Source organism: Ovis aries, chromosome 7, assembly GCF_016772045.2.
Source record: "Ovis aries strain OAR_USU_Benz2616 breed Rambouillet chromosome 7, ARS-UI_Ramb_v3.0, whole genome shotgun sequence".
In the NCBI taxonomy this organism is placed as follows: Eukaryota; Metazoa; Chordata; class Mammalia; order Artiodactyla; family Bovidae; genus Ovis; species Ovis aries.
The window spans coordinates 22,755,577-22,779,906 of NC_056060.1; the positions used below are offsets into that span (position 1 = coordinate 22,755,577).

General features: G+C 39.9%; 1 protein-coding gene and 2 gene segments (V, D, J or C); all 3 read right to left on the reverse strand.

The window, feature by feature from the left end:
• The window catches only part of LOC121820038 (uncharacterized), a 234,431-nt gene that overhangs the window by 56,452 nt on the left and 153,649 nt on the right, over positions 1–24,330 (reverse strand). The gene's annotated exons all lie outside the window — the stretch shown is intronic.
• On the reverse strand, positions 2,415–4,014 carry LOC114112556 (T cell receptor alpha variable 26-1-like). The segment is given in 2 exon segments: positions 2,415–3,101; positions 3,877–4,014. Coding segments are annotated over 2 exon segments (393 nt in total).
• Positions 15,895–16,660, reverse strand: LOC132660110 (T cell receptor delta variable 1-like). The segment is given in 2 exon segments: positions 15,895–16,337; positions 16,555–16,660. Coding segments are annotated over 2 exon segments (492 nt in total).

Here is a 24,330-nt window from a genome sequence, read left to right on the forward strand (position 1 = left end):
CAGGGAGGCCTGGCATGCTGCGATTCATGGGATCGCAAAGAGTCGGACACAACTGAGTGACTGAACTGAGCTGAACTGAAATTTTGTTATTTGAAGTCAATCATTGTCACATCTGGTAGGCAAAGATTAAATACCAGCCAGTTTCCCCGAATCTTCTCTCTCCTGTGATTTCTGCATTGAGATTTTTACTGACTTTGGTTCAACAATGACAGCTCCTATTGTGACTAGCATGCATGCTTACATGCTTAGTCGCTCAGTCTTTGAAACCCTTTGGACTGTAGCCAGCCAGGCTCCTCAGTCCGTGGGGTTTTCCAGGCGCATGATACACATGACTAGGCTTCCCCGCAGAGAAGGCAATGGCACCCCACTCCAGTATTCTTGCCTGGGAAATCCCATGGACGAAGGAGCCTGGTAGGCTACAGTCCATGGAGTCGCAAAGAGTCAGACACGACTGGGTGGCCAAGTGGGGCCCGACTGAGCAACTTCACTTACACTTTTGACTTTCATGCACTGGAGAAGGAAATGGCAACCCACTGCAGCATTCTTGTCTGGAGAATCCCAGGGACAGAGGAGCCTGGCGAGCTACAGCCCATACGGTTGCTTAGAGCCGGACATGACTGAAGTGGCTTAGCACAATCTTGTGGTAGAACTAACTACAGTTCTGTTAAAAAGTGCTCATTAATTCTGCAATTTATAAAGATGATTTCAGTAGAATGTTTTAAAAGCAAGACATATTTGGTACAAAGACAGCACATGCATTTTTTTAGTTGGTGGGGATTATTTCTGAATGGGGATGAGAAACAGGAATAAGAAAAGGCTTTCTGGCAAGCACTGCCCCTCCTATGGACACAGCATTGCTGCAATATCATATGGACCTTCAACACCTTTGTTGGCTTATGGTTATGGAAAATGGATTGATTGAGAGTGACAGTTGATATTTGAATGACTTTTTCTTATGCCTTTTTCTAAAATGAGGAAAATTCCTACCTCTTTGTAGGGGAATATAGTTAAATGCAATTCTAATTTTTCAAAATATCTGGTGTCAACTACCTTATGACAAACACAAAGTATTAAGAATTTTAATGGAAAAAGAATTTTATATAGAAATAAACTGAAGATTCATGGGAAGAGCTTAGCCAAATGCTTGGGGACATATGTCACTAATAATGATAGGGAAAAAAGAGTGAGGAGAGGAGGGAAGGAAAGGAGTGTGGGAAGAAGGAAAAGAAAGGGAACTAGAAGGAAAGGAGTAATGAGTTTATGAATAAATATTTTCAAATATATCCCTGTCTTCATTATGACATTTATGTGATGTTCTTTAATTTTCTCTACTGTTTTCATAGAAGATCCAACTCACCCTTTCAATATTTTATTGCATCCCTACCAATTACTAGTTACTAGCAATTGCTAGTAACATCAGTCATGAATATTTCTTTACTCAATAAATATTTATTGAACACCTACTATATGTTGGATACTGGGCTGATTACTGAGAATATTTCAATAAACAGAAGGAATGAAAAGATATGTTTCAGGAAAAGTGAAGTGAGGATAAAGGAAGTGAGCTCAAAGGCCATGAAGAGAAGGAAATGAGTGAAAAAGTGACTGGAGGATATGCCGGCCTTTGGAATGTGGTGCAGCACCTCTCATTGCACGTCCCAAGACTGAGTACAAGTATCTATTCCCCATCTCTAACTCATGAATCAAAGCAATTTCCAAAGCATGATAAACAAAGCAATTAACATTTAGGTACATGTCCTATGCAGCAGGATAGATTTCTCAGTCTGTTTGATGATCAAAGAACATTATGTTAGTGATGTCACTCAGATCAAGGACCAGAATGGCAAAGAGTCAGACACCACTGAGCATGCACAAACTGACTTTTTACTATAGGATGATTTCCAGCACACTATTAACTGAAAGTCAAAAGGGAAGTTGGAAAAAATTCAAATAAATCCAACTTGCCTGTCAATTTGTGTCCATACGCATCTGCATGTATGTATAAACATGTATGTAATTGCATACAATTATATGCAAATATATAGATAATTGAAATAAACAGACTGGCATGCTAGCTTTAATGATCAGATTCAGTTTTCTCAGAGGAAGGTGGGAACTAGGCTGGAATGAAGATGATACAGCTGTGGGCTTTTAGTTTTGTTCTGTCTGGGTCTTTTATGATGAGATGGTTCTGTGTGTTGTGTAGAGAATATAAAAAACCATGAAAACACCATATAGAGGTAAAACTTTCAGGCAAATTAAAACTAAATTAATATTCACTTACTTTTTGTTTCTAAAACAGCTTCTTCCTGACAAATATGCATGTTTGAGACTAGTAACAAAAAACATTTGGGGTTTTTCTTAGAAAAAGTAATTTATTTATGCTAAGTGGAACAATTATAAAATTTCAGAGTCTGGACTTGCTGTGAGTCCACATGAAAGAAACCTTTGGAACAAGAACTATTTGTGTTTTTCTCACTTGTAGGTTGAGACTAACACACTGGAACCAACATTTTATTGACACGAGAAAGAACCATGAAAAATTGCTAATGCTTCTCACTTTTTTTCTAGGATTCTTAGTAGCCCCATAATTCTTCTCAGCTACATCAACTAATGAGGCACTTCTTCCTTGTCCTTTTCTTTTCTTTATGCATCTTCTCCCCTTTTCCTTCCCTTCATTTTCCTCGTCTCTTACTGCTCTCTGACTCTCCTTCGACTCTAGATTTGCTCTCGTGACTGCTCCCCCTGCTATGTCCCCCCTTCTTCCCACAAGAGAGATACTGCACAGGTGCAGCCCCGTCTGTCCCAGTGTGCCTCTCTCAGGGCGCAGTAGTACACAGCAGCGTCTCTCAGGGTGACCTGGGGCAGGACTAGGGTGCTGGACTTTCTGTCTGAAGCTATGGTCAGAGAGGCCATGCTGCTGTTCACTGTGCCTCGTAAGCCATGAATGACATACTGTGGACTCTGATTGGGATTTTGCCGATACCAATGTATATAGTCTTCTCCACTGACGGTAGAGTGGTTACAAGGCAGGTTTACATCCTCTCCTTCAGCACAATCCATGGAGTTTGGCTGGGTGGTCTTAGCATCAATCACAGTCCCTATGGGTTAAGAAATTAAATTAGCTCCAGAGCACATTTCAGTGTAATTCTATGGATTAAAGGCAGAACCCTCCTATGACTGTCTGGCCCTGGTACCTGCTCCAGTGCTTCTATTTGTGTCCTGCAAAAATATTATTGGTGTTCATTATTGGATTGCAAGGAGATCAAACCAGTCAATCCTAAAGGAAATCAAATGTGAATGTCATTGGAAGGACTGGTGCTGAGACTGAAGCTCCAATACTTTGTCCACTTGCTGAGAAGAGCTGACTCGTTGGAAAATACCCTAATTCTGGGAAAGATTGAAGGCAAAAGGAGAAGGGGGCATCAGAGGATGAGATGGTTACACAGCATCACCGTCTCAATGGACATGAATTTGAGCATACTCCAGGAGATAGTAAAGAACAGAGGAGCCTGGCAGAATGACATCCATTTGGTCGTAAAAAGTTGGATACAACTTAGTAACTGGACAACAACAAAATTATAGAGACCAAAGATACATGGCAAGAATCAGATTCCATAGGCTTTGTTCCCTGGGTCCTTGGCTTAATCAGCCCAGAGAATTCGTACAACCTGCTTACTGCTAAGGACTCTTCTGGTATCGTGCCTATGATTTAAACTGTAATGTAGAAGAAGGGCCTCTTTAGCAAACACGCAGATCGTTTCTCAGTTCCATCACGATAATGTGGAGTACAGCACAGGGAGAGGAGCAGAGGGCAAGTGACTCTCTGTGGCCCTTTGGCCTCAAAGTCACCCCTTGTAGACACGGAACACTTACCCAAGGTCAAAAACACCATTACTCCAGTCACCAGCCTCATACTTCAAAGACAAGCTAGGACCACAGGCCCAGAGCTCAGGCTTGTGTCTGATCCTTGGCTTGAGGAGGTTCCAGAGAACAGAGGCAACAGCTGTCAGTAAAAACTTGCAACCAGCACAGATACTGCTGTGTTGTTGCCGGGACCTTCTCAGCCAATGATCAAGCAGTTCCTTATCTATGTCTTCCTCCCCGGTTTTAGTCATGTCCCCCAAAGATGGTGAAACATCCCCAGCTCACAGTGAAATCATCTATGAAGTTTAATGTCTGGCTCAGGAAAAGGAACACCGATCACAATGATGTGTCTATGCACAACCATTGCTCTTTCATTTGTTTCTTAAGAAACTGGCTAGATGCTCCATGAAACTTGTGGAATGCATGGTTTAATCCCAGAAAAATGTACTGAGCTCTGTGTTGTAAAATGATGAAAAGTTCCATCCACATTCCAGAAAATTAATGAGAGATTTAAAAGTAGGCAGTGGTGTGCTCTGGGAGACAAGAAAAATTAATAACTTCGAGACTAATAGCTGCACATCCTAGAACTTGCAGCAGCTCTTGTAAGGGTTCTTGGAATCACGCATGTATTGCCAACTAGGTAGACATTTTCCAGCATTTGATCTTAATAAATGAACTGATTGACATAGATGGTGTTCACCTTCTCCTTGAACAGTGGTCCTTAATCCTCATGTTCCCTATGCCGATGCTTGTGGATGTTGTGCAGCAAGGATGCTAAGGCAGAGGAATCAACAGAAATGAAGGCAACCAAAGTGGAGGTGGGGTGGAGGTGGGTGTGAGTCATAGAAAAAGTTGGAGGAGGGAAAAAAGGGTATCAGGAATAGAAAGGGGAAGGGATAATCAGAGCAGGGAAATGGGAGAACGTGTTAGGAAGGTACTTGGAAAGGGCTTAGGCTATTGGGCTAACCTGAATCCTTGACCACACACATTCAACAAGGGATAATAAGGCACAAGTTGTCTGAAGAAGATGAAACTATGTCATTTTCCCTTTTGGGAGGCACATCAATGGAAAATAAATTTCCGTTCCCTTCGCCCAGAAACACTGTTTTCGGATGAATCAGCCCCCTCTTGTGACTGAAGAGAAGAACTGCAGATCTAAATCCAGACCAAAAGTCAGCAAGGAACTTTCTGAAAAATCCCTCAAGTTTGCAGGTAAATGGGCTTCCCAGGTGGCGCGAGTGGTAAAGAACTCACCTGCCAATGCAGGAAACTTAAGAGACCCAGGTTCAATCCCTGGATCAGGAAGATCCCCTGGAGAAGAGTCCATGGCAACCCAATATTCTGCCTGGAATATTCATGGGAAAGAGGAGCCTGGTGGGCTACAGTCCATGACTCACAGAGTCAGACGAGCCTGAAGCATCTTAACACACAGCACACACATCTTACTCGTAATACTTCTGTACTCATCTGTATTTTCTTGATCCTAAACACTCCATCAGTTCAGTTTGGTTGCTCAGTCGTGTCCGACTGTTTGTAACCCCATGAATCACAGCACGCCAGGCTTCCCTGTCCAACACCAACTCCCAGAGTTCACTCAGACTCATGTCCATCGAGTCCGCGATGCCATCCAGCCATCTCATCCTGTCGTCCCCTTCTCCTCCTGCCCCCAATCTCTCCCAGCATCAGAGTCTTTTCCAATGAGTCAACTCTTTGCATGAGGTGGCCAAAGTACTGCAGTTTCAGCTTTAGCATCTTTCCTTCCAAAGAAATCCCAGGGCTGATCTCCTTCAGAATGGACTGGTTGGATCTCCTTGCAGTCCAAGGGACTCTCAAGAGTCTTCTCCAACACCACAGTTCAAAAGCATCAATTCTTCAGCGCTCAGCCTTCTTCACAGTCCAACTCTCACATCCATACATGACCACAGGAAAAACCGTAGCCTTGACTAGATGGACCTTAGTCGGCAAAGTAATGTCTCTGCTTTTGAATATGCTATCTAGGTTGGGCATAACTTTTCTTCCAAGGAGTAAGCGTCTTTTAATATCATGGCTGCAATCCATAGCAGTGTTTTAATTATCTTTGACTGTTTTACTGCAGTCATATGATTCTCATTGGTTGATCTCTTTCAGTTTTCATTTGTCTCTAACCTTCCTATATTTATTTATTTTTTTAATGTTTATTTTTACTTTATTTTACTTTACAATACTGTATTGATTTTGCCATACATTGACATGAATCCACCACGGGTGTACATGCGATCCCAAACATGAACCCCCCCACCTCCCTCCCCACAACATCCCTCTGGGTCATTCCCATGCACCAGCCCCAAGCATGCTGTATCCTGCATCGGACATAGACTGGCGATTTGATTCTTACATGATAGTATACATGTTTCGATACCATTCTCCCAAATCATCCCACCCGCTCCCTCTCCCTCTGAGTCCAGAAGTCCGCTATACACATCTGTGTCTTTTTTGCTGTCTTGCATACAGGGTCATCATTGCCATCTTTCTAAATTCCATATATATGTGTTAATATACTCTATTGGTGTTTTTCTTTCTGGCTTACTTCACTCTGTATAATCGGCTCCAGTTTTATCCATCTCATCAGAACTGATTTAAATGTATTCTTTTTAATGGCTGAGTAATACTCCATTGTGTATATGTACCACAGCTTTCTTATCCATTCATCTGCTGATGGACATCTAGGTTGTTTCCATGTCCTGGTTATTATAAACAGTGCTGTGAAGAACATTGGGGTACATGTGTCTCTTTCCATTCTGGTTTCCTCGGTGTGTATGCCCAGCAGTGGGATTGCTGGGTCATGAGGCAGTTCTATTTGCAATTTTTTAAAGGAGGCAAGAATATACAATGGAGTAAAGACAATCTCTTTAACAAGTGGTGCTGGGAAAATGGTCAACCACTTGTAAAAGAATGAAACTAGATCACTTTCTAACACTGCACACGAAAATAAACTCAAAATGGATTAAAGATCTAAATGTAATATCAGAAACTATCAAACTCCTAGAGGAGAACATAGGCAAAACACTCTCCAACATAAATCACAGCAGGATCCTCTATGATCCACCTTCCAGAATTCTGGAAATGAAAGCAAAAATAAACAAATGGGATCTAATTAAAATTAAAAGCTTCTGCACAACAAAGGAAAATATAAGGGAGGTTAAAAGACAGCCTTCTGAATGGGAGAAAATAATAGCAAATGAAACAACTGACAAACAACTAATCTCAAAAATATACAAGCAACTTATGCAACTCAATTCCAGAAAATAAACGACCCAATCAAAACATGGGCCAAAGAACTAAACAGACATTTCTCCAAAGAAAACATATGGATGGCTAACAAACACATGAAAAGATGCTCAACATCACTCATTATCAGAGAAATGCAAATCAAAACCACAATGAGGTACCACTTCACACCAGTCAGAATGTCTGCGATCCAAAAATCTGTAACCTTCCTATATTTAAATTTTACTTCAAAGGCCATGTAATTCAATGTTTATAAAAGAACTTGGTACACAGTAGACACTCAAGAATTACTTGTATTCCGAATGAGCCGATAAATCATCATTCATGATTTAATGAGATAATTATGTTGAACAATTGTTTAAATTATTCTCAAAACAATCTTCCAATTTTATGGAATGCATGCCAAACAAAAGGCTCCAATAGTATAGACAGAGGGTTACTATTGTGAACAAAATGAACAATAAATTGTGAACAAAATGGACAATAAAAAATAAATCCAAGTCTAGGATTGAGGAAAATTCTACTGAAGACATGGGAGTAAATGTTATGGTAATCATGCTTTGATCCTTTAACAAACATTCACAAATACTCAATGGAAGTCTTATCGTTGTTCAGTCACTCAGTCGTGTCCGACTCTATATCACCCCATGGACTGCAGCACACCAGACTTTCCTATCCTTCACTATCTCCAAGAATTGCTCAAACCCATGTCCATTGCATGGATGATGCCATCCAGTCATCTCATCCTCTGTCACCTCCCTCTCCTCCTGCCCTCAATCTTTCCCAGCATCAGGGTCTTTTCAGTGAGTCAGATCTTCACATCAGGGCGTCAAAGTTTTGGAGCTTCAGCTTCAGTATCAGTATTTTTGATGAATATTCAGGGTTGATTTCCTTTAGAATTGACTGGTTTGATATCCTTGTTGTCAAAGAAACTCTCAAAGGTCTTCTGCAGCACCACAATTAGAAAGCCTCAATTCTTCGGCACTCAGCCTTCTATAGTGTCCAACTCTCACATCCATACATGACTACTGACTCTACATAGCTTTGACTCTATGGACCTTGGTTGGCAAAGTGATATCTCTGCTTTTTAATATGCTGTCTAGGTTTGTTGTAGCTTTCCTTCCAAGAAGCAAGTGTCTTTTAATATCATGGCTGCAGTCATCTTCTGCAGTGATTTTGGAGCCCAAGAAGATAAAATCTGTCACTGCTTATACTTTTTCCCCATCTATTTGCCATGAAGTGATGGCATCAGATCTTAGTGTTTTGAATGTTGAGTTTTAAGTCAATTTGTCACTGTCCTCCTTCACCCTCATCAAGAGGCTCTTTAGTTACTTTTCTCTTTCTGCTATTAGACTGGTATCATTTGCATATTTGAAGTTGTTGGTATTTCTCCTGGCAATCTTGATTCCAGCTTGTGATTCATCCAACCCAGCATTTCCCATGATGCGTGATGTACTCTACACACAATGTAAATAAGCAGAGTGACAGTATACAGCCTTGACGTACTCCTTTCCCAATTTTGAACCAGTTTGTTGTTCCATGTCCAATTCTAACTGTTGCTTCCTGACCTGCGTGCAGCTTTCACATTTGGCAGGTAAGGTGTACTAGTATCCTATCTATTTAAGAATTTTCCGGTTGGTTGTGATCCACACATTCAAAGATTTTAGTGTAGTCAGTGAAGCAGAGGTAGATGCTTTTCTGGAATTCCCTTACTTTTTCTATGATCCAGTGAATGTTGGCAATTTGATTTCTGGTTCCTCTGCCTTTTCTAAATCCAGCTTATACATTTGGAATTTCTTGGTTCACATACTGCTTAAGCCTACTTGAAGGATTTTGCGCATTGCCTTGCTAATCTATGAAAAGAGCGCAATTGTACGATAGTTTGAACATTCATTGGTATTGCCTTTCTTTAGTATTGAAATGAAAACTGACCTTTTCTACCCCTGTGACCATTGCTGAGTTTGCAAAATCTGCTGGCAGAATGAGTACAGCACTTTAACAGTATCAGCATTTAGGATTTTAAAAGGCCAGCTGGAATTCCATCATCTGCACTAGCTTTGTTTGTAATAATGCTTCCTAAGGCCCACCAGACTTCACACTCCAGGATGCCTGGCTCTAGGTGAGTGACCATCGTGGTTATCAGGGTCATTGAGACCTTTTTTGTACCGTTTTTATGTGTATTCTTGCCACCTCTTCTTAATCTCTTCTACTTCTGTTAAATTCTTGCCATTTCTGTCCTTTATTGTGCCCATCTTTGCATGAAATGTTCCCTTGGTATCTCTAATTTTCTTGAAGAGGTCTATAGTCTTTCCCATTCTATTGTTCCCTGCTATTTCTTTGCATTGTTCACTTAAGAAAGATTTCTTGTCTCTCCTTGCTATTCTCTGGAATTCTGCATTCATTTGGATATATCTTTCCCCTTCTTCTTTGTCTCTTACTTCTTTTCTCAGCTATTTGTAATCCCTTCTTTGAGAAACATTTTGCCTTCTTTCATTTCTTTGGAATGGTTTTGGTCACTGCCTTCTGTACAATGTTATGAACCTCCAACCACAGTTCTTCAGGAACTCCGTCTATGAGATCTAATCCCTGAATCTATTTGTCACCTCCACTCTATAATCATAAAGTTCTTGATTTAGGTCATGCCTAAATGGTCTAGTGGTTTTCCCTACTTTCTTCAGCTTAAGGATGAATTTTGCAATAAGGAGCTTAGCCACAGTCGGCTCCAGATTTTCACTGTGTGACCATATAGGTTTCCTCCATCTTCAGCTACAAAGGATATAATCAATCTGATTTCTGTACTGACCTTCTGGTGATATCCATGTGTAGGGTGGGCTCTCGTGTTGTTGGAAGAGGGTTTTTGCTATGACCAGTATATTTTCTTGGTAAAACTCTGTTAGCCTTTGTCCTGCTTCATTTTGTACTCCAAGGCCAAACTTGCCTGTTACTCCAGGTATCTCTTGACTTCCTATGTTTGGATTCTAATCCCCTATGATGAAAAAGACGTCTTTTCTTGGGTGTAGTTCTAAAAAGTTTGTAGATCTTGATAGAACCATTCTTCATAGATCTCTTTAGATTCCGGTTTAAACTCATATTTTCACTGGCACTGAGACATACATTCCTCCTGTTCTGGGTCAAGTCTTCCTCATATCCAAATCTTCTCCAAGGAGCCTGTAAATGGTACAACCTGGATGACAATAAAGGTTTGAGACTCTTTTCACAGCTTTGAAAGTTGTGTCTCATTTCTCAAAGATAAAAATAATTGGAACAATAAAACCTGTCCCATAGGGTTTTGATATTTAAATTAGATAATGAATAGGAAATGCATCCTACAGTGCCTGACATATAGTAAGCTCAATAAATAGCAACTCTTTTATTCTACTGGGCTTCCCTGGTGGCTCAGAGGTTAAAGTACCTGCCTCCAATGTGGGAGACCCGGGTTTGATCCCTGGGTCAGGAAGATCCCCTGGAGAAGGAAATGGTAACCCACTCCAGTATTCTTGCCTGGAAAATCCCATGGATAGAGAAGCCTGGTAGGCTACAGTCCATGGGGTCGCAAAGAGTCAGACATGACTGAGCGACTTCACTTTCACTTTATTCTACTAAAACCTTCCTTTCCTTCAGTGGCCAGGCTTGTGACCTGCTTTTTCCCTCCACATCAGTTCAGTAATGGAAGCTTCTAGGACATTTACTTAATCACTTACTTTCCTAGAGATAGTCACTATTTAGCCAGCTAGTTACACCCTTTCAGGGTGCTGAAAGGACACAGATGGATCAGGTGAGGCTTGATTTGGGTTTCCCTACCACCTCATGGGAAGAGTTGACTCATTGGAAAAGACTCAGATGCTGGGAGGGATTGGGGGCAGGAGGAGAAGGGGACGACAGAGGATGAGATGGCTGGATGGCATCACGGACTCGATGAATGTGAGTCTGAGTGGACTCCGGGAGATGGTGATGGACAGGGAGGCCTGGCCTGCTGCGATTCATGGGGTCGCAGAGTCAGACACGACTGAGCGACCGAACTGAACTGAACTGAAAAATAGTAAAATCAAGGACATATTGCCTGTTTACTAGCTACTATTGGATATAATATTTCTGAATTGGATCTCCAAGACTGCCATTATTATTAACTATTTTCACTTAATATTGGTTTATGAGCTTTTCATATATTCTGCATTTGATTCCCGTTTCAGTAATGTAGATTGCATATATAACCTTCCAGTCACATTGACTTTCCACTCTCTTAGCAGTGATATTTAACAAAAAAGACAATCTAAAAATATACTTTCATGCTCATAAGAAGCTTCCTTGACAGTTTTGTTTTCTTTAAAACCTTTGAGAATGTTTTCCTTTTGTGACTGCCATTGCTTGTGATGAGAACTCAAGCATCATTTTTAATGGTGTTTCCCAGTACACAGCATATTGATTTCTCCTATTAGCAAGACTTCCTTCCACTAAATTAGACCCTTGGAATGTCTTCAATGCCTTGCAAACTTCTGCCAAAACCACAGTGGTGAACTTTCAGAATACTTTATTCACCTTTATGACTTTTCACATAGCATTGCTCCTGAATAAGGAGCTTGCTTTATAGGAAGTCAAGTACAACAGTGAGTGGGGGTTCTTGCTATGATGTAGAGGTTATGGAATGGGTAATAGAAGAGGTAGTTGTAAATATCCAATTACAATCATGTGGTCATTTGCAGTAACAAAAGCTATAATAGTTATAAAATTATCTTCATTTTACATGAATATGTTTATGTTTACATTAACCATTTTTTAGCTTCTCTCTCCTCTTTGCCTGCCTGTGGTAAAAAGAAACATGCCGCTATAACTTAATCTTACATCTCAGTGTATCTAAGTAGTTAAGATACAGAATTCAATGAGAGAGTGTGATTCAGCTAGATGAGGAAAGAACATCACCTGTAAATGGATAAATGAACTCGGTAGTTTCTGAAGGAGAGAGCTTATTTTGCGTGAATGAAGAATTATTGTATCATATTAACAGGGAGCATGTTCAGACTTAAATTGAAAAAAGTGGAGAAGACCACTAGACCATTCAGGTATAACCTAAATCAAATCCCTTATGATTATGCAGTGGAAGTGAGAGATAGATTTAAGGGACTAGATCTGATAGACAGAGTGCCTGATGAACTATAGACAGAGGATAGTGACTTTGTACAGGAGACAGGGATCAAGAACATCCCCAAGAAAAAGAAATGCAGAAAAGCAAAATGGCTGTCTGAGGAGGCCTTACAAACAGCCGTGAAAAGAAGAGACGTGAAAAGCAAAGGAGAAAAGGAAAAATATACCCATTTGAATGCAGAGTTCCAAAGAAGAGCAAGGAGAGATAAGAAAGCCTTCCTCAGTGATCAATGCAAAGAAATAGAGGAAAACAACAGAATGGGAAAGACTAGAGATCTCTTCAATAAAATTAGAGATACCAAGGGAATATTTCACACAAAGATGGGCTCAATAAAGTACAGAAATGGTATGGACCTAACAGAAGCAGAAGATATTAAGAAGAGGTGAAAAGAATACACAGAAGAACTGTACAAAAAAGATCTTCCCGACACAGATAATCATGATGGTGTGATCACTCTCTTAGAGCCAGATATCGTCGAATGTGAAGTCAAGTGGGCCTTAGAAAGCATCACTACAAACAAAGCTAGTGGAGGTGATGAAATTCCAGTTGAGCCATTTCAAATCCTAAAAGATGGTGCTGTGAATGTGTTGCACTCAATATGTCAGCAAATTTGGAAAACTCATCAGTGACCACAAGATGGGAAAAGGTCAGTTTTATTCCAATCCTAAAGAAAGGCAATGCCAAAGAATGCTCAAACTACTGCACAGTTGCACTCATCTCACACGCTAGTAGAGTAATGATTAAAATTCTCCAAGCCAGTCTTCAACAATACGTGAGCCATGAAATTCCAGATGTTCAAGCTGGATTTAGAAAAGGCAGAGGTAGCAGAGATCAAATTGCCGACATCCACTGGATCATCAAAAAAGCAAGAGAGTTCCAGAAAAACATCTATTTCTGCTTTATTGACTATCCCAAAGCCTTTCACTGTGTATCACAATAAACTGTAGAAAATTCTGAAAGAGATGGGAATACCAGGCCACCTGACCTGCCTCTTGAGAAATCTGTATGCAGGTCGAGAAGCAACAGTTAGAACTGGATGTGGAACAGACTGGTTCCAAATAGGAAAAGGAGTACGTCAAGGCTGTATATTCTTACCCTGCTTATTTAACTTATATGCAGAATACATCATGAGAAACACTGGGCTAGATGAAGCACAAGCTGGAATCAAGATTGCTGGGAGAAATATCAATAACCTCAGATATGCAGATGACACCACCCTTATGGCAGAGAGTGAAGAAGAACTAAAGAGCCTCTGATGAAAGTGAAAGAGAGTGAAAAAATTGGCTTAAAGCTCAACATTCAGAAAACGAAGATCATGGCATCTGGTCCCATCACTTCATGGGAAATAGATGGGGAAACAGTGGAAACAGTGGCTGAATTTATTTTGGGGGGGCTCCAAAATCACTGCAAATGGTGATTGCAGCCATGAAATTAAAAGACACTTACTCTTTGGAAGGAAAGTTATGACCAACCTAGACAGCATATTGAAAAGCAGAGATATTACTTTGCCAATAAGGGTCCGTCTAGTCAAGGCTATGGTTTTTCCTGTGGTCATGTATGGGTGTGAGAGTTGGACATGAAGAAAGCTGAGCACCAAAGAATTGATGCTTTTGAACTGTGTTGTTGGAGAAGACTCTTCAGAGTCCCTTGGACTGAGAGGAGATCCAACCAGTCCATCCTAAAGGTGATCGGTTCTGGGTGTTCATTGGAAGGACTGATGTTGAAGCTGAAACTCCAATAATTTGGCCACCTGATGCAAAGAGCTAACTCATTTGAAAAGACCCTGATGCTGGGAAAGATTGAGGGCAGGAGGAGAAGGGGATGACAGAGGATGAGATGGTTGGATGGCATCATTGACTCAATTGACATGAGTTTGGGTAAACTCTGGGAGTTGGTGATGGACAGGGAGGCCTGGGGTGCTGCCATTCATGGGGTCACAAAGGGTCGGACATCACTGAGCAACTAAACTGAATAGGAATCATAATTTTCCTGTTGTCCTTATCAGAAAGTTTTGTTCTTCAAAGAGGTAATCATGAATTCTTAGTTAACAAGGAATGGAATAAACTAGTTAAGCTATTACAGTGGCTTTGTACTGTCTCAACTTAACTACCTGGAAATCTGTTTCCCAGAATTTGCTTCCCTATCTTGTTCTTGTCTATGCTTGGCCATGACAGAGCTCTGCTTAAGATCTGGAAGGTCCCTGTGATGCAGCAGCCGTGTCTCTATGCTCCACAGGTTGGCGCAGGGCTCCAGGGACCATGGCAACTCATAATGTTGCTGCTGATCAGGTGTTCAATTAATTGTTGACTCACAACTCCTTGATCTTCTTCTGGATCTCTTACTCATGTTATCTTTGTCTTTGACCAAGTATGCTTGTAGCATGAGGGCAAATGACCTTTTCCTGAAGGTCACCCACTATTTTGAGCCTAAAGGAGGTAAGAGAAAAAGACATGTTTCAGTGTATCTTGTGGGTTCCGTTGTCCTCATGCTATTTCTGTACATGTCACAGTTTGTACATGCTTTTGTCCACATCCAACTTTCTTTCACAAATGTTACTCTGGTTGCCTTTCAGTGAATTCAGACACACCACCAAAGACAAATATAACATTGTTTTAATCTGTATTTAGTGTTGGAATACAAATGGAACAGACTCTTCCACCGGCTCTAGCCCCTGCCGGTGAATAATCCTTTAATGTTCAGTCGCTCAGTGGTGTCTGACTCTTTGTGACTCCACGGACTGCAGCACACCAGGCCTCCTTGTCCATCACCAACTCCCAGAGCTTGCTCATACTCATGTCCATCAATTCGGTGATACCATCCAACCACCTCATCCTCTGTCGTCCCCTTCTCCTGTCTTCAATCTTTCTCAGTACCAGGATGTTTACCAATGAGTCAGTTCTTCACATCAGGTGGCCAAAGTATTGGAGTTTCAGCTTCAGCATCAATCCTTCCAATGAACATTCAGGACTGATTTCCTTTTAGGATTGACTGGTTTGATCTCCTTTTAGTCCAAGGGACTCTCCCCAGGTCTCCTGCATTGCAGGCGGATTCTTTACCAGCTGAGCCACAGGAGAAGCAGAATAATCCTTATAACTAACCTCTTACTCTACATCACTGGTAGTTCTCCTTCTCTGATTATGCCCTGACACGATCTAAGAGGAAAGGGCTGTATAACAAGTCACTTCAGTTATGTCCTACTCTTTGCGACCCTACGGACTGTAGCCCACTAAGCTCCTCTGTCCCAGGGATTCTCCGGGAAAGAATACTGGAGTGGGTTGCCATGCCCTCCTCCAGGGGAACTTCCCAAACCAGGGATCAAATCTGTGCCTCTTAAGTCTCCTGCATTGGCAGGCAAGTTCTTTACCCCTAGTGCCTGGGAAGCCCTAAAAGGAAAGAACTAAGAAAATTATTTTCATGACAATTTCAGATACTATATCAAGATTTGTGATGTGAGGATATTTAGGTGAAAGTGTCATTTTATATTATTATGGGGCAAGTTTTCAAATTTAGACAACTTCACACATGTTCTGTATGGTTGATTTAAAGTCAAAAATTCAAGAGGAGAATGTACCAGTAGAAAGTTACTCAACACTTGCTTCCATATGACATGAAAGAAGCTTTTATTTAGAATTAAATCTTCTAATCCAGACCACAGATGAAGCAACCACAGGACTACCATTTATTGTCTGGGATCTGCAGGTGTGTATTTCAGCTAGGGTCCTACAGCAGAGAGGCTTTCTCTTATTAAGCTTGGGGTTTTTTTGTTCAGCTTTTCCTATTACTTCAAGCACTGTGAGTTCCCAGAGAGCACAGAAGTACTTTGCAGAATCTTCCAATTGTAAGGTTGAAATGGTGAGGCTGGAGGATTTATGTACTCTGTCAAAATGTATAGAGAAGCGGCCATCCTTTGTAAGGAAAATCATCTCTCCACTGGGAAGGTGCTTGTACCAAAAAATGTAACGGCTCTGGCTTGTTTCATACCGACAATTTAGGGTAACTGATTCCCCAGTTCGATTGGATATGTCTGGCGGGTCTTGAATAACTTTCTGGGCTACGCTGGATCCTGTAGGGAAAATCAGAAAACAGAGATGAAACAGTGAATAAAATAATGTAGGAATTAGACTCATTTAGGACCACCACCCCCCAAAACAAACTGAAATCATAAGACGCTTGATTTTCTCCAGTCTTCCTTTCCTCCCCAAGTCCCCGTGAAGCACCACACGCCTGTGTGCAGGCCTTTCACCCTGAACACATGCACCCATGCTTGGGAGCATCCCTACCAGAGAAGGTGAAGGCCAGGAGCACCCAGAGCAGGCTGGAGAGAGGCATGAGGCATGGATTCCCCTGCACAAATGTGCTCAGTTTTGCCTCAAAATGAGAGTGCCTTTGTGCTCCTGGCAGCACATGTACATATAACCTCAAGTCCTGTGTGACTCCTTCAAACAGGAAGTGGGGTTTGTCGTTTCCATACGTCATGTGGTCTGTGCACAGATGGGAAAAAAATTATGGCTCACCACAAACTTTTACTTTGTCAATTTTTCTTTCACTGGTAATTAAGTTAGGCTGATCCTGAAAGGGGGCTTCACAAAAGCAATTAGTAATAAAGGTTTGAGCTGAGGGGAATTGAGGAACAAACTAGGTGACATTCACTGATAATTATTCAACACAAGAATTTTGCCATCCCATTTAAAACAGCATTTGTTTTTTTTGTTGTTGTTTTTGAACTTTTTATTAGAGTGTAGTTGATTTAACTTCTGCTGTACAGCAAAATGAAATCTCCATCAACAGAGGAGTGGATAAAGATGTGGAACATATGTACAATGAAATTGTTGCCGTTGTTGTTTAGTTGCTAAGTCATGTCCCACTGTTGTTCAACCCCATGGACTGTAGCCTTCCAGACTGCTCTGTCCATGGAATTTCCCAGGCAAGAATACTGGAGGGGGGTACCATTTCCTTCTCCAGGGGTTCTTCCTGACCCAGGGGTCAAACCCGTGTCTCCTGCTTGGCAAATGCATTCTTTACTGCCAGGCCACCAGGGAACCCATGATGAAACCATTCAGCTATAAAAAAAGAATGAAATAATGCCATTTGCTGCAACATGAACAGATCTAAAATAAAATTTAGTATAAGCTATGAATCCTTCTTGTAATCTACTTACTAGTCATCTATTTAACCTACAGTTATATTGCTCCATCCAGAATCTAAGTACTTTATTTAAAAACTCACAGATGTTTGGTCTTCTTGGTGAAATATAGTCTTATCCAAAATTTTTAATTTATGTTTTTCTGGGTTTTAGGGCTCTACTTAGTTTTTCCAATATGTAAAATTACTTTGACATCAAATGATTTAAAAAAAATCAGTCCTTTTGACTTTAAGAGTCTATTCCATTGATTGTATAATATATGAATTTATGACAGGAATAAAATAATTATACTTTTGAGTCTTATTTATTAGATTTTGAGAAGGATCAGAATATTCAGTCTCATTGCCTCCACAAGTAGAATTGTACTTATTAGATCATGTGTCTTCAAATTGTCCTCATGTCACAGTTTCTATCCCACTGGCCCAAATTGTTCAGTCTCACTAGTTAGTTGCTTATTATTTTTTCTTCTTGCAAAATACACTTTAGATAACCATGCTGGATCTTTCTGTGCCATAGGATTATAATGCATTCCAACAAAACTTAGTATCTACAAGCTGTATCTACACCATAGATGGTGATGCATGAGGTTTTGTAAACTGTTACATGTTCATTGAAGGCAGGAGGAGACGGGGATGACAGAGGATGAGACGGTTGGATGACGTTACCAACTCAATGGACGTGAGTTTGCGTAAGCTCGGGGAGTTGGTGATGGACTGGGAAACCTGGCATGCTGCAGTCCATTGGGTCACAAAGAGTCAGAAACAACCGAGCGACTGAAGTGAACTGAACTGACATGTTCATTTAGAGTATAGTTGTCAATCTTCCATTTGGTTTCATCATTTTCATGGATGAATTAACAAACAGAATCAAAGTCATAGAGATAATAGAAAAGAAAGTACAGACAGGGTCTTTAAAACAGTGTCAGTTTCTTGGTTTTAAGTTCCTTGAGTGGTGCCGTTAATGACTGATACATGGAGGAGAGTGCATTTTTAGTTGAGACATCTTCTCCCCTGTGCCATTTCACCTCTGAGTGTTATCAGGCAGCTGATGCCTTGGTTTGCTTGTATCTTAAAAGAAGAGATCATGAATGCTCACAGCAGCCTGGGCAGCAGGATGATATTGTATGTGTAGCATATATATTTATATATAACAATTATATACATTATATATACCAGAAAATTAATATTGATAAAATATTTTTAAAATATAAATGACAATCTGATATATCAGTTTTATATGCACTTCTTTATGCATAGCTCTATGAAATTTTATCACAGGTGTAAGGCTTTTGCACCATTACAAAATCATGATACAGAATTGTTCCATCTCTAGAGAAAACAATTTTCATACTATCTCCACCCCTGCAACTCGTGATAACCCCTAGAAACTACTGATCTTTTAATGTCTATATTTTGTCCTTTTGAGAATGCTGTAAAAGTAAACTCATACATTGTGTATGCAACTGTAATAATATAGTGTGTAAGCATGTACCATGTAGTCTTCTCAGATACTTTTTTCACTCACCATTTAGATCTATCTAGGCTATTGCATGAATCAATAGCATATTTCTTTTAATCACTACAGACTGTCCCCAGCTTATGATGGACCAACTTAGGATTTTTGACTTTATGGTTATGAGAAAGGCATATATACATTCACTAGAAACCATACTTTGTATTTTCAATTTTCACCTTTCCCCATGCTGGTAACATGCTGTATGACAGTCTCTAATGATGCTGAACAGCAACAGCAAGCTGAGCTCTCAGTCAGCCCTGGGATCATGAGGGTAAACAACTGATCCACTACAACCATTCTGCACTCATACAATCATCCTGTTTTTCACTTTCAGTACAACACCTTAAGGTTAGGCTAGGCTAAACTCTGATTCACAATGTTTATTATATTCATGTTCTACTTATGATATTTTTAATTTAAATTGGTTTATTGAGACTTAACCCTATTTCAAGTGGAGATAGATCTATAAGTAATATTTTGTGGTATGGGTGTACCACAGCATATTTATCTATTCACACAATGAAGAACATTTGGCTGGTTTCCAGCTTTTGGCCACCACAAACACAGCTGCCATGAATGTTGATGTACAGATTTTTGTGTGAACATGGTTTTCATTTCTCAAGTATAAATGCTTGTAAAGAAATATGACTGCTGAGCTGTAAGGTGAGTGAATATTTTAGTTTATGTGGAACTGCTAAACTGTCTTCCAGAATGACTGTACCATTTTCCCACCAGCAGTGTCTGAGCAATCCAGTTTTTCTACATCATTGCCAGGACTTGTTATCATCAGTATTTTTCATTTTAGCCATTAAGCAAGATGTGGAATGGTATCTCATTGTGGCTTTAATTTGCATTTCCCTGATGGTTAATGATGTTGAACATCTGTTTACATGCTTATTTACATGCTTATTTCCCTAATACAAAGTTCTTGCATGAAGTGTCTGGGTGAACCTTTTGTTCGTTTTTCGGTTAGGTTGCTTGTTTTCTTCCTGCTGAGTTTAGAGAGTACGTTGCATTCTGAATACCATCCTTTCATGAAAATACATTGTGAAAATATTTCCTGCCATTCTGTGCTTTGTCTTTTTCATTCTCTTAATAGTATCTTTCACAGAGCAAGCATTTTTAATTTTGATGAAGTAGTTTATTTTTTATGGATTGCGATTTAAGTGTCATGACAAAAATCATTTTGTCTAACAACTGGTCCTGAAGATTTTCTTTTTTTTCAAAAAGGTTCATAGTTTTATATTTCACACATGGAGGTATGGTCCATTTTGAGATTCTCCTTAAATTTTTGTATAAGTTGTGAGATTTAGGCCCAGTTTCAGTTACTTGGCTATGAATATATCCAGTTGTCCCCAAATCATTTGCTTGTATCATTCCTCCATTGAATTGTCACTGCACCTTTGCCAAAGAGTCAGATTTCCCAACTTTCTCCACATCCCCACCTGTGATAACTCAGTAGTGTATACTTGTTAATGGATTTTATTATCCTTTTTGTATTTTTTATTATACTTTAATTTTGTATTGGAGTATAGCCAATTAATTTCACTTTCATGCACTGGAGAAGGAAATGGCAACCCACTCCAGTGTTCTTGCCTGGAGAATCCCAGGGATGGGGAGCCTGGTGGACTGCAGTCTATGGGGTCGCACAGAGTCGGACACGACTGAAGCGACTTAGCAGCAGCAGCAGCAGCAGCCAATTAATGCTGTAACAGTTTCAGGTGGACACCAGAGGGAGTCTATCTGATTAACACTGTAGCATCTGTATTATTGCTTATTTTTCATTCCTTGTAGTTATAATTTGTGTTTTCTCTTTTTTCACCATGATAATTTTACCTAGGAATATATATTTTATTAATGATTTTAGCAGAATTGACTTGGTATCTCATAGTTATTTCTATCATTTTCTATTTTACCAATTTGACATTTTTTATTATGTTCTTGTTTCAGTTTATATTAGTTATAATTTTGGTCTTTTTTTGTTGAAAGCTTGCATAATTGTTTTCTCAGCCTTTTCTTTAGCAGTATAAGCATTTAAAGGATAAATCTCTCCTATGTAAAATATTAACTGTCTCTCATAAATATTTGTATGTATGTGTTCTCACTATATTTTCTTTCAAAATATTTTCTTATAGCCCACTAATTACTTCTTTAGTGGTTTTTTTTCCAAGTAAGTTTAATGCCTAAATTCCAAATATTTGGGAGTTTCTAGAGATATATTTTTGCTATTGATTTTCTAAGTCAATTCTAATTTGATCAAAGAATAAATTCTATATAATTTCAGTCTTCTTACATGTATTATGACTTTTATGCATAACTAATGTGTCTGTGTGTATTTCATCTGCACTGCAGGGTGTGTGGAGCCTCGGCTGCAGGTCTGGGTACAGGCTGCAGGTGTCTGGGGAGCACCATGCACTTGCTGCACAGAAGTAGGTGGCTGAGTCTCCAGGCTGGGCAGCTGTGATGTGCAATGAGAGCTGTTTGGCGCTCGTACTGAGGAACATTGTGAGTCTCCCATCTTCCTTTTTATTCATAACTGAACCTATGGCTATCAAGAATACAAGGGCCTTAACCAGGGTGTTGACTGTACCATGAGAAGTAGTCAAATGCACTCCTCTCCTACAGTTCAGAATGGAAATCTCTCCTTCCAGGACTATCAAAGATTGAGGGCTCTGTTTCACCTGCTGTTGGTCACTTTTTTCCTTCTCTTGTCCACCCACCCTTGTTTACAGAGATAAAAAGTCATTAGGTTCACAAATTAATATTTCCTTCTTAAAGTTCCTGTCTGCATGAATTTGTCCATTCCCCAATTTTCTCATTCCCCCTAATTAATGAGATATCTTAGTTTTCATCCACCACAACCCACAGTCTAATTGAAACCACAGAAGTAAAAATGATGCTCCCAGAATCTTGTCCATTTCTTGGCACCAAAGGTCAGTGACAACTCCCGTTCCTCTTCTGGTCTTCTCAACCAGCTGGAACTCTGACTTGAAGTTCACATCTGCTTTAACGCTTTCAACAGACCCCATCCTCTTACAAGTGCTTTTACTTAAACCTATCTCTCTCAAAGAAAGTATTCCCCATATTGAGGCTAGAATTGCTGTAAATTAATTTCATTGGGAATCAGAAATACTCTGCTTACACATGGGTAAAGAGCAGGTTAGAATTTCTCTCCCACTCTCCACCTCTTCCTTTTCTTAACACCTCCTAGAAAAACTCATATATCAGGATAGCATGATATGTTAATGGAGATTACATTATTTTACAAGGGGAAAGAGAGAGACTCCCATGAAGTTACAAATTAGTGTGCAGAGGGATATTTCCTTTTTTATTATAAATACTAATTAAAGTCTATTGAAGATACGCAGAAACATAATATATATCATTACAAGATAAAGTCATGGATCCAAACAGAGAATATATAGCCCTTTTGCCATGACGGAACTTCAATTTTGCCACAATCTTTCAGATGTGTCCACATTTTACATGACCCTAAAAAATGATAGAAAACCAATCAAGTTCAATTTATAGTTTTCCTAAAATATAAATTAGGCAAATGGAATATTTCCAAGGTGATCATGGATCCTAAGCTGACAGTCGGGTTGCTCAGAATACTTTTGATAAGGGTTGAAGTATAAAAAGTGAGTTTTAAATTATGAATCTGTACAGGTTTAAGACATCCATATACTCTGTCTCTTCCTTCACACACATCGGTATCAGAGATGTCCCTCAGCTTCTGATGTCATTAAGATCACATGACCATTTCTGCTGATAGAGAATAAAACAATCTGCAGAGAGAATAAAACAATCCACCACCTCTGGATGGTGAAGATGATTCTGGAAAATATAGTGGATAAGAGAAGTAATATCAAGGGTCAAAGAGTAAGAGGTCTGAAGGAAAGGTTGGGGAAGCAATGCCCAGGGTCAGGAGAGAAACATGGGTTTGTGAGTAAAAAGTGTCCTTCATCACTTGGGGAGCAGAGCAGTGTGAAGATTAAAGCGGATAGTGCTGGGGAAGACATGTATGCATGGCTAGAAAGAGATGAGGTTGGATGGATAGGCAAAGAAAGTTCAAAGACAAATGTGAACATTGGAGAATTTGACTTGAATCATAGCAAGAGCAGTGAAACCTGCAGGACTGTTCCAAGGAGTAAATGTCACAGTGGCTATATTAGACATTGCTGGCACCTTGCTCAACTTTTCTCAGGAACTTCATCTGTGCTCAGTCCCCAAGTTCTTTGTGTTTTGCTGCCAGCAGCTTAGATAACAATTGATATCTGTGACTATCCAATTCTTTTGTCTAAGTGGTACAGTATAGTCTGATATGTGCTCTAGCGCTCCCCACAAAATCAGGCAGACAGAACATCAGGAACCTCTGAAACCTTCCTCTTGTTTGGCCTTTTCCCTTTCCCTAGTCAGTGGGCTTCCCAGGTGGTGCTAGTGGTAAAGAAGCTGCCTGCCAAGGCAGGAGACCTGAGAGACTCCAGTTCACTCCTTGGGTCAGGAAGATCCCCTGGAGGAGGAAATGGCAACCCAGTCCAGTATTCTTGCCTGGAAAATCCCACGGGCAGAGAAGCCTGGTGGATCTTCCTCTTGAGGTCTAAGGCAGAGAGTATTTAAATAGTTTGTCCATTATTTTCATTCATGAAAAACTATACTACTTCTCATAATTATGCTATCTTTGATATGCTAATATTAGATATTATAAAAACCAACACTAATGATGCTTTCTGTTGAAGATACAAAACTTAGAAGATATGACTGTTAATCTTTATACTATGGATGATAGCTCTAAGTACAACTAGTGTTTCAGAAAAGATATGATACTCCTGTTTCTCAATATTAGTACTCTCAGAAAACATGATTGTGTTAATATGGAGATTCACGGCAGAATTATGTTTGAGGCAGGTTTAGGCTAAAGACAAGAAGACAGCTTTCTTTGTCAATGGAGAAAGCCAATGAATCTGAAAGAAAAGCTCAACTTTTGATTATATTCTGTCTAATCCTATTCTATTTGTGCTAATAATGTAAATAAAAGACTACTTTCCAGAATGACTTTGTGAGTTGATTTATGGATACTGTCCCCAACAAAACAGTTAAAACAGATGAAAATTATTTTTAAGAAATTAAAACCTTTGGACACAGTCTTTAGGTTATACAGCATATAAAAAGGGTAATAGAGACACATTTGTTCATAAAATCTACTAAATCTCCATGATAGCAGAAAGAATCTGTGGCAATTGTACCATGACCCACTCCCCATCCCCAGCTCAAGATGATGGAAGTTCTACTCAAGGTGGATACAACCAAGAACACATGGTCCTTCTCTCTCCAGTTCACAGTATAGGGTTATCATATCTCCTACCCCAGGTCTGTGTTACAGAAACTGTATTACAAA